A 15,603-nucleotide genomic window follows, 5' to 3' on the forward strand; every position below is an offset into this window, starting at 1 on the left:
ATGCAACAGGCTTTCTCTATGTCTAATGCAAAAAATTATGTATCCATTAAAAAAAATAACTAGCCAATTCTTTCCTGCAAAAAAAATATTTCCATAGAACTGTTTTTCAAGGTCAACACAGGGTACTTAGAATTTTCATGTCTTTTCACATCCCATGCTGCGGTAAAAGGAAAACCATTTAGTATTCCATCTCAGCCTAACTACACAACAGTCATGTGTTTTCATAGCTTATTAGAAGAGTGACCACACTTTCTCATTGCATCATCACACATGCTTGAGTGATTATAAAGGGGAGAAAATAATTAGGTAAGGTGTTGAATGAAGAAGGAAAGATCAAATTAGTGAGGCAATTAATAACATGATGTACTCCATATGTGTTGTTAACATTTGCATGGAAAGCCTTTTGTAGTGATTTATTGATAATAGGCACATAGAAGGAAGAACTTTGGATCATTACCATCAGTTCATCTCCTTCTGGAAGTGGTCCGCTATTATCAATGCCACTCAGTTTAAATTATGTTCCTGGAATACCTATGAAACCTGATGTATGGAAGAAATGGCTGGGAATAGTGTTCTTTAATTAGCCCGCCCTTCTTGGGACTCTCCTGATGAGAGCTTGCTATAGTCACAAATCTCATTGAAGTAGAGAGAGTACGGAAAGCAAAACTGTGCTAGTTATGTTTTCCTATAATACAAATGGGTCATTCAGAAGTCCTTGTTTAATTAAAATTGGCTTTGAATTAGTCCAGTTTTGTGCCTGTTTTATTTTCCTGTTTCTGTTTCTCACTGGCAATAACAGAATGGAAAGACCAGTCTTTAATTTTCTAATTGTTTAAAAATAATCTTGCAGGGCTAGAAACCCCAAAACTGTAGGAAGTGGAAGTTCTGGAAACCTACGGTACATTTTTCAAGGATTTGAGTACTATTCTGAACATGCCACCACGCTCTGGCATTAGGACACTAGAAAACATTATTTCTTGAGGCTCCCTGAATCAAAATACCTGCATTCAGTAAGCCTGTTGCTGCTGCTGGGCTTAATGGACAGAAAAGTTTAAAAAATGGAACTTTGATGCTATATATGCCAACATCAGGAAGAATACTCAATACATAAAAATGGAATGATAATTTTCAGCAGTGGAAAAATAAATGCAAAAGTTGATGAATTTAGCAGAGATGGCAAAATTGACTGCTTTGATTAAAGAAAATAATCCAATTAATTTTGTTTCTATTTGGAAACCGCTTTCAATATCATCGACCATGGTATCCTTCTGTGATGGCTAGAGGGGTTGGGAGTGGGGGGCACTGTTAAGAAGTGATTCTCCTCCTACGTCTCTGGCCGATCACAGTTAATGTTAGTGGGGGGTCAGAAATCAACCTCGAGGTTTCTCCCTTGTGGGGTGCTTCAGGGATCGGTCCTCTCCCCACTACTACTTAACATCTACATGAAACTGCTGGGTGAGATCATCCAAGGGCATGGGGTGAGGTGTGATCAGTATGCTGATGACACCCAGTTGTACATCTCCACCCCATGTCCAGTCAGTGAAGGAGTGGAAGTGATGTGCCTGGAGGCTGTTAGGGTCTGGATGGGTGTCAACAGGCTCAAACTCAACCCTGACAAGATGGAGTGGCTGTGGGTTTTGCCTCCCAAGGACTATTCCATCTGTCCATCCATTACCCGGGGGGAGGAATTATTGACCCCATCAGAGAGGGTCTGCAACTTGGGCGTCCTCTTTGATCCACAGCTAACATTAGAACATCATCTCTCAGCTGTGGCGAGGAGGGTATTTGCCCAGGTTCATCTGGTGCACCAGTTGTGGCCCTATCTGGACAGGAAGTCTCTGCTCACAATCACTCATGCCCTCATCACCTCGACATTTGACTACTGCAATTTTCTCTACATGGGGCTACCTCTGAAAAGTGTTCAGAAACAGTATGCAGCTGCGTGAGCAATCATGGGCCTTCCTAGATACACCCATGTCTTGTCAACATTCTGTGGCTTGCATTGGCTGCTGATTAGTTTCTGGTCACAATTCAAAGTGTTGGTAATGACCTATAAAGCATGGTATCGGACCAGAATACCTAAGGGACCGCCTTCTGCCAGATGAATCCCAGCGGCCAATTATGTCCCACAGAGTTGGCCTTCTCCGGGTCCCGTCGACTAAACAATGTCATCTGGTGGGATCTAGGGAAAGAGCTTTCTCTGTGGCAGCCCCGGCCCTCTGGAATCAACTCCTCCCAGAGTTTCGAATTGGCCCCACACTTCTTGCCTTCTGCAAGATGTTGAAGACCCATTTATGCCACCAAGCATGGGGGGATTAATTCTCTCCCCCACCCTTCTGACTTTAGCATCTGAGAGTGGTGTGATTGTGTAGAATTGATAAATAATAAATTATTATTATTATTAATTATTATTCTGGACTTTGTGCTTGATAAGAGAAAAAAGTGAAACTCTGATTTTAGGTTTGGCTGATTAGACAGTTTTGTTGTTAAAGGAATGGCTATTATATATTAATATTTTAAAGGTAAAAAATGAGGTTGTTCCTTATTATCTAGGAAGTCAATGCTTTTTTGTTTCCCTTTCCCCCATTATTCTGATTTTTCTTTGTATTTCTGTATTTTTATATTTTGATCAACTATTTCAAATTTGTAACCTGAATAAGCCTGATGTTGTTGCAGTACTGTCCTTTGGAAATCACAGAGAAAAGAGCATCAACTTTAAGAATCTTCAGTGCTAGTGTTACCACATTGAGAAAGGAGTAGCAGCAAGATTAAAATCTTAATGGGGGCTGACACTTTTGGTAACTGAAGCTGTTGTTGCACCCAGATGTCATTCTTACTCAACCTAATGCTTGGAGTGAAACTAACTATACTGGAGGGGAGGGTTGTGTTTCATTCCAAATCAAGATAGGCAAGCAGAACAGTCCTACCACCAACTGCCGTAAACAACTCCTCTTAATGAAAAGTTAATAATCTCTTAAGCAAACCTAGAAACAGGATTGGGGGAGATTGGAAATTGTCTCCAACCTATTGAACCTTTGGAAGCTAAATCAACTAATTGTTGGATCAGGAGAAATGTTGCAAGAGAGCTTCTCAGTGCTTCCTCTATTGGAGGGTGTAGCGAAGCCTCATCTGTGTATATGCGGCATCCTGACAGTGTATGAAACCACATTGACTCTGACTTGTGGAAAAGCTGCTCACTATGGAACTGGTATCTGGAGTCCAAAAAGATGGGGGATGTGGTCTTAAAACAAAGAAAAATGCTAATGGGTTTGTAAAGTAAATGTGGACCTAGAAAGATTTGAAGATTTGACCAAATCTTCTAAATATTCTTATCTATCATCCACTCTCCATTTACCTTCCCCTCCCTTTTTTAATCCCTTGATCTTTTTTTGTACCAGAGTATTAAGATTATTTTTCCTCTTTTGTTCAATTGTGTCCAATTCTTTGCAACTGCCTGCAATAACCCTTGCAGTTTTCTTAGTAAGATTTTTAAAAAATGGTTTACCATTGCCTGCTTCCAAGGGATGAGACAGAATAACTGGCTCCATTTCACCTTGGTAGATTTGTGCTTAAAACAGAACTGGAACTCAAAATCTTCCAATTTCCAGTCAGATTTCTTAATCACTACACCAAATTGGTTTATGCTGGATTATTCTTCATCTGTTATTGTTCGTAATAATCTGTATGATCACAGACTAGCAACCATTATTTAAGGGAAGATTTCATTTAATTATTTAAATCTGAATAATAATAATAAAATAATAAATGTATATGCCACCCAAATTATTTTGCAAAACAGGTTTGTGACAGGGAGTTCTGAATTTCAGCTGATGCATAACCGAGATTGCTTGCTTCAATTACTTCTGTTAAGACTATGATCAGGAGGACTAAAAACCTGCCTGCTTTCCTTCCCTTTAGCATTCCTTTAAAATAATACATTGTGAGTTTCACAAAGCACAAGACCCTAGGGATGTGTTCTTTATAGGGCTTTCAACAAGGTGCGCAGACAACAGGCCAAAGCAGGCCTCTTGAGAAACGATAGTATCATGAAGACAAATGGCCTGTCATAAGCAATATATTGCTTGGGATGCATATATAAAAAGTAGGGAGAGAGGCTCATTCCAATTGCCCTCTGCTGCCTATTGTTAATAAGACGGGAGACATTTTCCAACTGTCCTCTGCTGCCTATAGCTATTAAATGGGTTTTAGCCCAAACAGCCTACGTGGACGTATGGGGGCTACCAAAATGCAATGTGTAGATTACTTGCATACTGCTTGAATTGCTTTTTTCCTTGCTCTTTCTCTAATCCAATTACTGTCTCTTGGCTGCTGAGTTTGAATCTTCTGTACATATCCTGGCCCTTCGCACTAACCCAAAGTGCCATAAGTAGGAAAATAGTCTCGATCAATTCAGCTTTATATCCCATGCCTTCTAAAATGTCTACTACGCAGAGGTTTTTGCTAAGAGGTGGCCTCTTGACATTCATCTTGCATACTCAGGGATTCAAAATGCTAAGTATTAAGATTAGAAAAGCTCAAAATGTATGGTGCACATTTTGGGAGCTCTCGATTTGCCCATTTTTCACAGCTTCACACTTAATCTCTTACCGTTGTCAGCATTAGAAGCACCTCCTAAATATCCTAAGCAACTTGTCCATGCTGTTGATAATAATAAATACAGTTCATCCATAATGATTTTTCAATCCTCAGCACTAAGAGCCAATGCCAGCATAAGACTTAACTGTGCTTAACCACGAGTTTCCTTTCTCATCACTTCCTTCCTACTCTAATATACTCCCATTCCAATTTATCCCAAATGTGGCAGGAAGCCTCACTAAGCAGAATGGACTTTGATTGAGCATAGATTTTCACACGCAAATATTCTGCTTGCTGAATAACAAACTTGCAAATTAATAAATGTTCCTCTTTAGCCAGATATAAAGCCAGGAGCCAGAGCTGAACTCAAATGATGATTAAATAGAAAGTTCTCTTTAGCAGCAGTTATCAGGGGTTAAATCCTCCCAGTTCGGTCCAGTTTGGGTGAGTACTGGTTTGGCTGGTTTGGAGAACAGGGGTGGTTCCACCCACCCACCCTGACGTCATCACTTCCTGATTTAAAAAAAAACTTTTTAAAGCCTTTTTTCCCTGCCAGTTCCCCTGAAAGAAAGAAAGATGGGGGATGGAGGGGGAAAAGGGAGAAAGAAAGAGAGAGGTGTTAGAAGGGGGGGGGGAAATCAAGAGCTTGTTTGGCAAAGGAAAGAAAACCACACAAATTCTTTAAATCAGCTGAGCCACATGGCTGGCTGAGGAATTCTGGGAGTTGCAAACTTTGGGGATTCCTGCTTTAAATTGAAAAGCCTTCAGAAGCTGCTCAAAAGGAGGTTTTTTAATTGCAGAAGTGAAGTGACATTCATCAGTGAATAAAATGAAGGATTCTTATATGGATCTGCATTTTTGAAGTTTTGGGGTTTGTGCAGTATGGACTTTGTGTTTCTAAAAAGATTTGGGTGATTCCCATTGTGGCTAAATGACTTTTATCCCGTGTCATGACTTGATGGTGGGGCTGCTTATTCTGATTCTACTACTGTGTTTTGTTAGCTGCCAAATCTTGTCATGAGGAAATTTCCAAATATCCATAATGGGTTTTCTAGGGATATATTTTTTCTGCTTGTGTGAACATCAGGCTTCCACTTTCTATATGGTCATTATTTCATTATCTCTATCGGGCAGGAATGTGGAATGAGTTTCAGGCAGGTTCTTTGTTATCAGCTTGATTTTCCTTGTTTTTCGGTGAGCCATTTATTTGTTTGTTTGTTTATTTAATTGTATTTGTATGCCGCCCCTCTCCTAGGACTTGGGGCAGCTCACAGCATACATAAAAAATAGAACGATAATATAAATCCAATTAATGCTACAATTAAAAACAATTGGGAGGCAGTACTCACAGCCACTCTGTCTTGTCTGGATTGAGTCTGAGCCTGTTGGCACCCATCCAGATCCTGACAGCCTCCAGACACCGGCACATTACTTCCACTGCTTTGCTGAGTGGACATGGGGTGGAGATGTACAGCTGAGTGTCGTCAGCGTACTGATAGTAACTCACCCCATGCCCTTGGATGATCTCACCCAGCGGTTTCATGTAAATATAAAACAGCAGAGGGAAGAGAACTGACCCCTGAGAAACCCCACAATGTAGGGACCTAGGAGTCGACCTCTGCCCCTCCCCACTAACACCGACTGCAACCGACCAGAGAGGTAGGAGGAGAACCACTGTAAAATGGTGCCTCCCACTCCCAACCCCTCCAATCAGCGCAGAAGGATACCATTATCAATGGTATCGAAAGCCACTGAGAGGTCAAGAAGCACCAGGATAGAGGATAAACCCCTGTCCCGGGCCCGCCAGGGATCATCCATCAGCGCGACCAAAGCAGTTTCTGTGCTGTAGCCAAGTCTGAATCCTGACTACCGAGGGCTTCTTCCAAGGACCTCTGGAGCTAAAGTGACACTGCCTTCTCAACAACCTTCCCCATAAAGGGAAGGTTGGAGACAGGATAATAGTTATTAAATATGGCTGGGTCCAGGGAAGGCTTCTTGAGGTGGGGGCGCACAAGTGCCTCCTTGTACAGAGCTGGGAAGGACCCCTCCCTCAGAGAAGCATTGGTAATCTCCTGGACCCAGCTCTGTGTCACCTCCCTGCTGGCCGAGACCAGCCAGGAGGGACACGGGTCCAGCAAACAGGTGGCAGAACTCACAGTTCCAATGGCCTTGTCCACTTCATCAGGTGTCACCAGGTCAAACTCACTTCAAACAGATGGACTAAGAAGGACCCCTGTCACCTCGACTGACTCATTGTCAGTCAACTCTGCACTCCAATTGGAGTCAAGGTCAGTCCGGATCTGAGCGATTTTGTTGCGAAAAATTTATTAAAAGCCTCGGCACTACCTTCGAGGGTTCCCCAACTCCCCCCTGATTAAGAAGGGAGCAAGTCACCCTAAACAGGGCAGACGGGCAAGATTCCGCAGACGCAATCAGGCTGACATTGTATGCACACCTTATCTTATGAGTAATATTTTATTTGGGGAGGGTTGCTTCGGAAGGAAGGAAGGAAGGGAAGGAAGGGAGGGAAGGAGGGAGGGAGGGAAGGAGGGAGGGAGGGAAGGAGGGAGGGAAGGAGGGAGGGAGGGAAGGAGGGAGGGAGGAAGGAGGGAGTCCCACAAACCTAGCTGGCACTAGACACAGCTTCAGAGGATGCTTTGAAACAGCACATTCCTTTTTCTCTTCTTACAGCACAAACTTGCATAAAACCCCCATTCCCAGTTTCTGGACAGGATGTTATAGAATTAGAATGTAAAGCTTCAAGACTTAGAAATTAAAGTAAATTATCTTTTAAAAAATCCACCTCATTAGATATGATTTGAGATACACAGATACCAAACATTGTAACATTCACGAAATAAACACCTTTGAAATTATTCTATGTTAAATTCACTATGTTAGCAATTTTCTGAGAAGGCTGAGAAAAGATACAGAAAGTTCAAGAAGCAGTTAAAAGACCAAGAAGTTAAATTGGAAGCAAATGAGAAATTAATTGCAGCTTTAACTGCGTGAGACATAGAGATAATTAAAGAGCTGGTCTCTAAGCAAGAAGGCTGAGGTTGTAACCAAGGCCAAAGGAGCAGGGGGGAAAGTGGTTATTTTCATTCTTTCATTTTCAGAATAATAATAATAATAATAATAATAATAATAATAATAATAATTATTATTATTATTATTATTATTATTATTATTATTATTTAATAGAAGCTATTGAAACATTTCTAGGATTATTGTCCTCCACTGCAATTTCAGAGGAGGTTTATTGAATGCCACCTACAAGCAAGTTTTCACAATCTAGGAGTCATTTTCTCACTGAAGTTTTTGAAAAGTCTGATAAAGACAAAACTACACTGGAGTTGTAACAGACTTGGAACATGAGAGGTGGGATTCAACAGATTCTGACCAGTTCTGAATAACTGTTTTACAACCTCTGACTGGCACCATCCCCATCTATTCCCTGCCTCCGAAGTCCCAGTTGATCGGGAGGGAATGGTCATTTTGCAGTATCCTTTCCCTGGAGTGGGGTGGGAATGGAGATTTTACAATATCCTTCCCCTGCCACGCCCACCAATCTATGCCCACCAAGCCACACCCTCAGAACTACTAGTAAAAGTTTTTGAATCCCACCATTGGGAAAGAAGCTTATGTTGTTGCAATAACATAAGAGCATGCAACAGATTCAAACTTAATACGAACCGCGCCAAACTTGACTGTAAAAAATATGATTTCAACTATCGAGTTATCGAAGCTTGGAACTCATTACCGGACTCAATTGTGTCAACCCCTAACCCCCAACACTTCTCCCTTAGACTCTCCACGATTGACCTCTCCAGGTTCCTAAGAGGCCAGTAAGGGGCGTACATAAGTGCACTAGGGTGCCTTTCATCCCCTGTCCAATTGTCTTTCCTTTCTTTCACCTATCTTATATATTCTCTTCCTTTCATATATCCTCTCCTCTAAGTTCACCTTCACCCTCTTTTATATTATCACATGTCTATTTTCTTCCTATGTATTTATGTATTGGATGGATGAATGAATGAATGAATGAATGAATGAATGAATGAATGAATAAATAAATAAATAAATAAATCTACCTTTATTTATTGATTTTTATTTATTGGATTTATATGCCTTTATATTCTGTATTCATTCATTTATTTATGTATTTATTAGATTCTGAGTAATGAATACAGAAGCAAAGAGGTTTGTGCAAAATTCTCCTTATAGCCAGAGAAAATTCTGTACAATTTTCAAAAGGCAACTGGATTTTCTTTGTTTTTTCCTGAAGATATTTCACTTTCAAAAAAAAGTCCTAACTTCCACATGACTGCAAGGAATATAAATCCTTCCATTCGGTTCAGAGGTGGGGTTCACTTATCTTCCCTATCAGTCCGCAAATGTGGGCATGTGCACGCAGGCACGTTCACTTCACTCACATGCGCTTCATTTGTGCAAGCACATGGCTTTCTGCTCATGCAGAACTGAATAAACAAAATCTCACAGCCAACCCCCACTCTGTAAAAGACCTTGGAATACTAATATCAAATGATCTAAGTGCCGAAGTCCACTGCAACAATATCGCCAAAAAGGTTTCTAGAGTTGTTAACCTTCTGCTCTGGCAATCTCACACTACTCACCAGAGCGTACAAAACTTTTGCCAGACCCATCCTTGAATACAGTTCATCTGTCTGGAACCCATACCACATCTCGGACATCAACACCCTTGAAAATGTCCAAAGATACTTCACCAGAAGAGTCCTTCACTCCTCCACTCGAAACAGAATACCCTATGAAAGCAGACTATCAATCCTAGGTCTAAAAAGCTTAGAACTACGTCGCCTAAAACACGATCTAAGTATTGCCCACAAAATCATATGCTGCAATGTTCTACCTGTCAATGACTACTTCAGCTTCAACCGCAACAACACAAGAGCACTCAACAGATTCAAACTTAATATTAACCGCTCCAAACTTGACTGTAAAAAATATGACTTCAGCAACCGAGTTGTCGAAGCGTGGAACTCATTACCTGACTCAGTAGTGTCAACCCCTAACCCCCAACATTTTTCCCTTAGACTATCCACGATTGACCTCTCCAGGTTCCTTAGAGGTCAGTAAGGGGCGTGCATAAGTGCACCAGTGTGCCTGCCGTCCCCTGTCCGATTTTCTCTCCTTATCTCATTTATCTTTTCTTCCTTTCAAATATGTTCACCTATACTTTTATATCTTTTCTTCTATTCTTTTCTTTATTTATATTATTACATATCTATTCTCTTCAATGTTTATTATGTATTGGACAAAATAAATAAATAAATGCACAGTGCTTGCGCATTTCATCTGGGCAGGTGGGTGTATCTTCCCACTGTTGGTGCTACCAGTTTGCTCAATCCAGAGCAAGCCTGCTGAATACTCCCACTAATTCAGTTCTTCATAACTGAAGAATTTTCTTGGACGAGAAGCAAAAGGTCTTCAAGGAAAAACAAAGTCCAATTGCCTTTAGAAAAAGTACCTTTGGAACAAGTTAGATCACTGTTGCCAATTGTCTTTAACTGAGTTTTGGATCGATTTAGACCAGAATTAAGTTTTTAGAAGAGAAAACAGTCCCCAAGTTGCACTGTTCTTTACAGATACATCCAGGAATGTAATTAAATGGCCATATGGAGAATGCTTAACTCCAGCAGGTGAAAGTGTGCTTTTTAAATCTCCCCCACCTGGCACATGCTCAAGAATGCATTATTCTTAATATCACATCTGACACTTAATTCAGTTGATACGTGCAATGCTGATTAAGTTTTAATTTCTGATCATATACCTACACTAATGCTATTCACCTTGGATAAAAATATCCCAGTAAGTAGTTTCCTACTATTTCCTTGCTGGAAGATCTGCTAAGTGTGGTACAGCAAAACAAAGATTTAATAGATCTCAAACTAGAGATTCAACTAAGTGGGAGAAATATTTGGGATACATTTAAAACATTTTATCCAATGTGATATGGCAGAAAATAACCTGAATCACAATGTAGGAAACATGAATTAAAAATTAATTAAGCACTGAATGTACATGCCATAAAACACACTCAAAAAAGTATTCTATGCATTGAGATGTATTATATTGAAATTATACTAATTGTATACTTTATTATGATATTTCAAATTAAATATATAAGGACAGAACATGTTTTAAAAAGTCTAGTTAAACAAATTTGTTGTAAATAGGCAGAAAAACCTAGTATTATTAGGTTTTATTGCATTATTGTTGAAAACATTTGTAGAACAGTAGAATATCTAATAAGACATTTGGGGCCAGGGAAACAAATTACCTCAATGGTAATGAAATTAATTCTTTTTTTATTATTCTATAATTTACATTCATCATATGTAGATGTAGCTAAAATTCAGATTTTCCCCCCAGCATTATGAATCTCCCAGAAACTTTGGCTGTATACCCAGGTATGTCAGGCTGCACCCAGAATATTACAGGAAGTCTATAGTATTGATTTAATAAAATAAAGAAAAGCTTCCAGGCAAGATAGAATAGCCATAGGATGGTATAAAGAATTCAAGGAGAAAATGGCATCTGGAGTTATTACCGAAATGAAAAGAAAGCCCTTTCAGCCTTTTAATACATAACTTATTTTAGTGTAATTTTGAAGGCTGGTAAGGATTCTATCCAGCGAACAAATTATTGTCTAATATCTAATACATTTTGAAGTTTAGATTGTAACAGCTACTTTGGCAAGAGGATATTACCTGCAATCATTCATCCTGCAGATACTGGTTTTGTAAAGGGAATCAAGATTCTGATAACATAGAACTTTTGATTGATATACAGTGGTACCTCGAGATACGAGTTTAATTCGTTCCGGACCTGGGCTCTTAAGTCGAGCAGCTCTTATCTCGAACGACTTTTCCCCATAGGAATTAATGTAAATAATTTTAATTGGTTCCAGCCCTCAAAAAACTCACAAAGTTAGTCTAAATTATGCAGAAAGACATGTTTTTAATGAAGAAATGTACATGTACATATAAATGAATAATGAAGTTTCTTTCACTTAACTTGTAAACTTTCTTAAACTTTTAAATTTACATATGTTCAACTTCTCTGCCACCCAATCCTGTAGGACAGAGGTCCCCAACCCTTTTTGCACCAGGGACCGGCTTTAAGCGATCAAGAGAGGAATGGGTGAATGAATGGACGGAGGGTGGGAAGGAAGGAAAGAAAGAGGGAAGGGACAGGAACAGAGGAAGGAAGCAAGGAAACTTATGAAAGGGGAGAGTAAGAGAGGAATGAGTGAAGGGAGGGAGGGAGGGAAGAAGGTGGGAAGGAGAAAGAAAAGAAGAAATAGAGGAAGGGAAGGTAAAAGAGAGAAAGAAAAAGAGCAAGAAAGAAAGAAAGAAAGAAAGAAAGAAAGAAAGAAAGAAAGAAAGAAAGGGGGAAGGGACAGGAACAGAGGAAGGAAGCAAGGAAACTTATGAAAGGGGAGAGTAAGAGAGGAATGAGTGAAGGGAGGGAGGGAGGGAAGAAGGTGGGAAGGAGAAAGAAAAGAAGAAATAGAGGAAGGGAAGGTAAAAGAGAGAAAGAAAAAGAGCAAGAAAGAAAGCTGCAAGCACCCCCCCGAGCCCCCCAGGCCGGCTGCAACCTTTTAAAACACGTGCGCCGCTTCGCAGCTGTCTCCTGAAGCCGAACGCAGAAGTTAGCGTTTGGCTTCAGGAGACAGCTCCTTGGCGCTTGTATCTCGAATTTGGGCTTGTAAGTAGAACAAAAATATCTCTCCCCTCCCAGCTCTTATCTCGAGTTGCTCTTAAGTAGAGCAGCTCTTATGTCAGGGTTCCACTGTAGTGGTCTTATACACTGATTTAGTAAGAATCTATGCAGGGGTGGGTACCTCTTACCTTCCTACCAGTGCGTTGCATGCGCATCATGACAATTTTGCTTCTGCACATGTGCAGAGGGATGAGTTTCCTTCTGTGCATGCTCAGAGAGCAAAAAATTCACCAAAAATTAGGAAAAACAATGGCGCCACACATGGACCAACAAAGACAGCATTAGAGCCATCGCATACAAATTGCACAATTGGCGGGCCACTACCGGAACTCATCTCTGAATCTATGTTATTAGTTTTATTGCAAATAGATTTTTTTTGTTATGATTTAAATCAAGTTTTGAGTTCAAAGTGTGGCTGAGGTTTAGATATCCTATATAATCTGTAATCTTAATATTTTTCATTTTGTTTCCAGAGATTCAGAATAATTTAGAAGGCATCTGAGGAGCAGCTTAATAACAGTTTAAAATGCTATGATCTTAAAGTCGGTCTGTCATGTTACATTGAGGGACAGATAGCTAATCCTTTTTATTCAGAACTTTATTATTCCCATATTATTCACTTGAAATACCATTTTTTTCTGAATCTAAGAATTATTGGAAAGCATATTTCAGGAAATAAATGAAGGTCAGTGATGATAAAACTAAGCACTGGCCACATAAATAAATGAATCAATTTGAACTTCCAGGAGCAATCAGGGATCGTAAGGGAACAAAATAAATTATAATTAGTGATGTCACTGTAAATTTATAGGATCAGACTTATCTAGACACTTACCAGAATTAATGCATAATAAACGCAAGGGGGCTTAATTCCACTAGGCAAGCCTTGAATTAAAATGTCAGTGTCCAATTTATATACTCTAGTTCCACCATTGAGGAAAAGCATTCTGGGCCTATTGAAAAACCTGGTTCAAGTTTCATTAGGGAAAAATATTTGAATATTTGAGAAGCTGAAGAATTTTAAGAAAGTAATGAAATTGTGCAACTTTTTCTCCAGTGGTGAAGTTTACGAGACGTTTGAATCTTCTGTATTGCACCAGGCTTCTTTTGATACAGGTTTTACAGATAGGATAGGATAGATACAGGGGAGGGTTGCTCTTACCTGAATACTGGTGTGTTGCACATGCATGCTCGCTATGCTTGTGCACACACATTCACCCACTCACGAGATTTTGCTTCCTCGCATGTGCAGGAAGCAGAAAGCAGAAAAACTGCTGAAATCTCATGAGGGGACACGAGAAGTGAGGAAGATTTTGCCAAATCTTTACTTCCGTGCATTTGCGGAAGCAAAAAAATTGCTGAAATTGCATATGTGCATGCATCCCCACATAAGATTTTGCTTCCGTGTATGCACAGGAAGCAAAATAAAGATTTTTTTTAAAAAAAAGATAATGCCATGTGACGGACTGGGGAACACCATACTGGAGCACCACACGCAAACTGTGCAATGTGCAGGCCGCTACTGGAATGGAGCTCCAGGGCATACCGCTAGCAACACAACCCTAGATAGATAAATATACATATTATTTGTGTTTAGCATTAAAAATATTTCCCACTAATCTGCCTACCACCATCTCTGAAGCAGGGCAGTGCAATGCATGGGATTTGTCCAAATTCATTATAAAGTTTATAAAAAAAGCTTATTAGTTTCCCACTGTTCTTTACATTGAGATGCAACCAATACTGAAATGTTAATATTAATAGTTGGGAAACTAGTTATCTTCAAATATAGGGAATGAAATATTTTCATGAGGGTGGAGATTAAGGTTTTATATTAACAGTATTTTCATATACAAGAAGTTTTTAAAAATGCGTAGATATATTATGGATCATGTGCCCACCAAATACACATGGGAAGGATAGAAAACTAGATTAAAATGTTGGGGATTGCAATAAAAACTGAGGTTGACTTGCTTTGTATCTTCACTTATATGAAAGTAATATATTATTAAAGTTTAGTGTTAATATCATGATCATGTAGACTTTCTCCTCATCATGGATTTTTATCAATATAGGATTAAAAGAACAAGATCAAACCATCATTAATCAAGATAAAATAGAACAGCAATAGTGATGGGCGAACCCAACAGTGTTCGGGATCGGCAAGTTCGGACGAACTTTATGCAAAATTCGGCCGAACCCAAACCAAACCCGAACTCGAACCCAAATGGGGAATCCCTCCCACAAAGATATTCTTGGGGCAGAGCTTTGATGTCACCAGCAGGTTGCTAAGGACGCCAAGGTGATCACTTCCTGGATTCCATGGAATTCAGGAAGTGATTTCCTTGGCGTCCTTAGCAACCTGCCAGTGACATCAAAGCTCCAAATGCCGAACACGAGCCCAAACTTTGAAAAAAATTGTGTTTGAGTTTGGCATACCGAACACCGCAAAATTCGGTACGGACCCGAATTGTGTGGGTTCAGTTCGCCCATCACTAAACAGCAAGTAAAGAAATGAAGGAGATGAAGTATTAACTATAACAAAATTAATACCAGATAAATTTGAAAAGTAGAAATATAGAAATATAATTTGTCAAAGAACCAGTGGGTCAGTGTTTCCATGGACACTTTTGCACACTAAGGTACACTTACCTGGAGATATAATTTCACAGGATGAGAATTTTTCATTCTTGTAAAAATTATGTGAGGCAAATGGATTTCTGCCAAATGCAAATAATATTATGCATTGTCAGCAACTGTGAATCACAGTACTATATGGCTCTTTAAGAAATGGCACATTTTTATGGTTCTGGATGAAAGCTCAGGAGTAGAAAATTTGATTAGCCGGGTAATTAAAATTCATAACATAATGGCATTTATGGAACCAGTTTCCTGAGCTTTCCTTCAATTTTGTTTTCTGAGTGGGTCCTAATGAAGCTATATTGTCATGGAATTTTTAAGCTTTACCTTAACACTTACCATTCTTGGACAAAATAACAGCCAGATACTCATGAGAAGAAGCATTGAGGTAAAACAGAAGGCTGGGAGCATTTGCTGTCAGGAAAGTAAAAGCGATGTTTTCCTTGGATATGGATGTACCCACATAAATGGCCGAAGATGTAGAACTTGCATTTTTAGTTACTGGATAAGGTTCCTGGAATGTGTAGGTGATAGAAGTGTCTGCTTCAAACACTGCAGAGACTTCTAAAAATACAAAGAAAATGCACAAATCAGATTCAG

The 15,603-nt window shown here is 39.6% G+C and overlaps 1 protein-coding gene across 1 annotated transcript in view; it reads right to left on the reverse strand.

Annotated features, from left to right (window-relative positions):
* Window positions 1–15,603, reverse strand: part of CNTNAP5 (contactin associated protein family member 5) — a 485,513-nt gene that overhangs the window by 40,645 nt on the left and 429,265 nt on the right. The window contains exon 19 of the mRNA XM_070729992.1: window positions 15,343–15,567. Coding sequence (XP_070586093.1) covers window positions 15,343–15,567 — 225 coding nt within the window. The remainder of the gene's footprint in view (window positions 1–15,342; window positions 15,568–15,603) is intronic.

Source organism: Erythrolamprus reginae, chromosome 1, assembly GCF_031021105.1.
Source record: "Erythrolamprus reginae isolate rEryReg1 chromosome 1, rEryReg1.hap1, whole genome shotgun sequence".
Taxonomy (NCBI): Eukaryota; Metazoa; Chordata; class Lepidosauria; order Squamata; family Dipsadidae; genus Erythrolamprus; species Erythrolamprus reginae.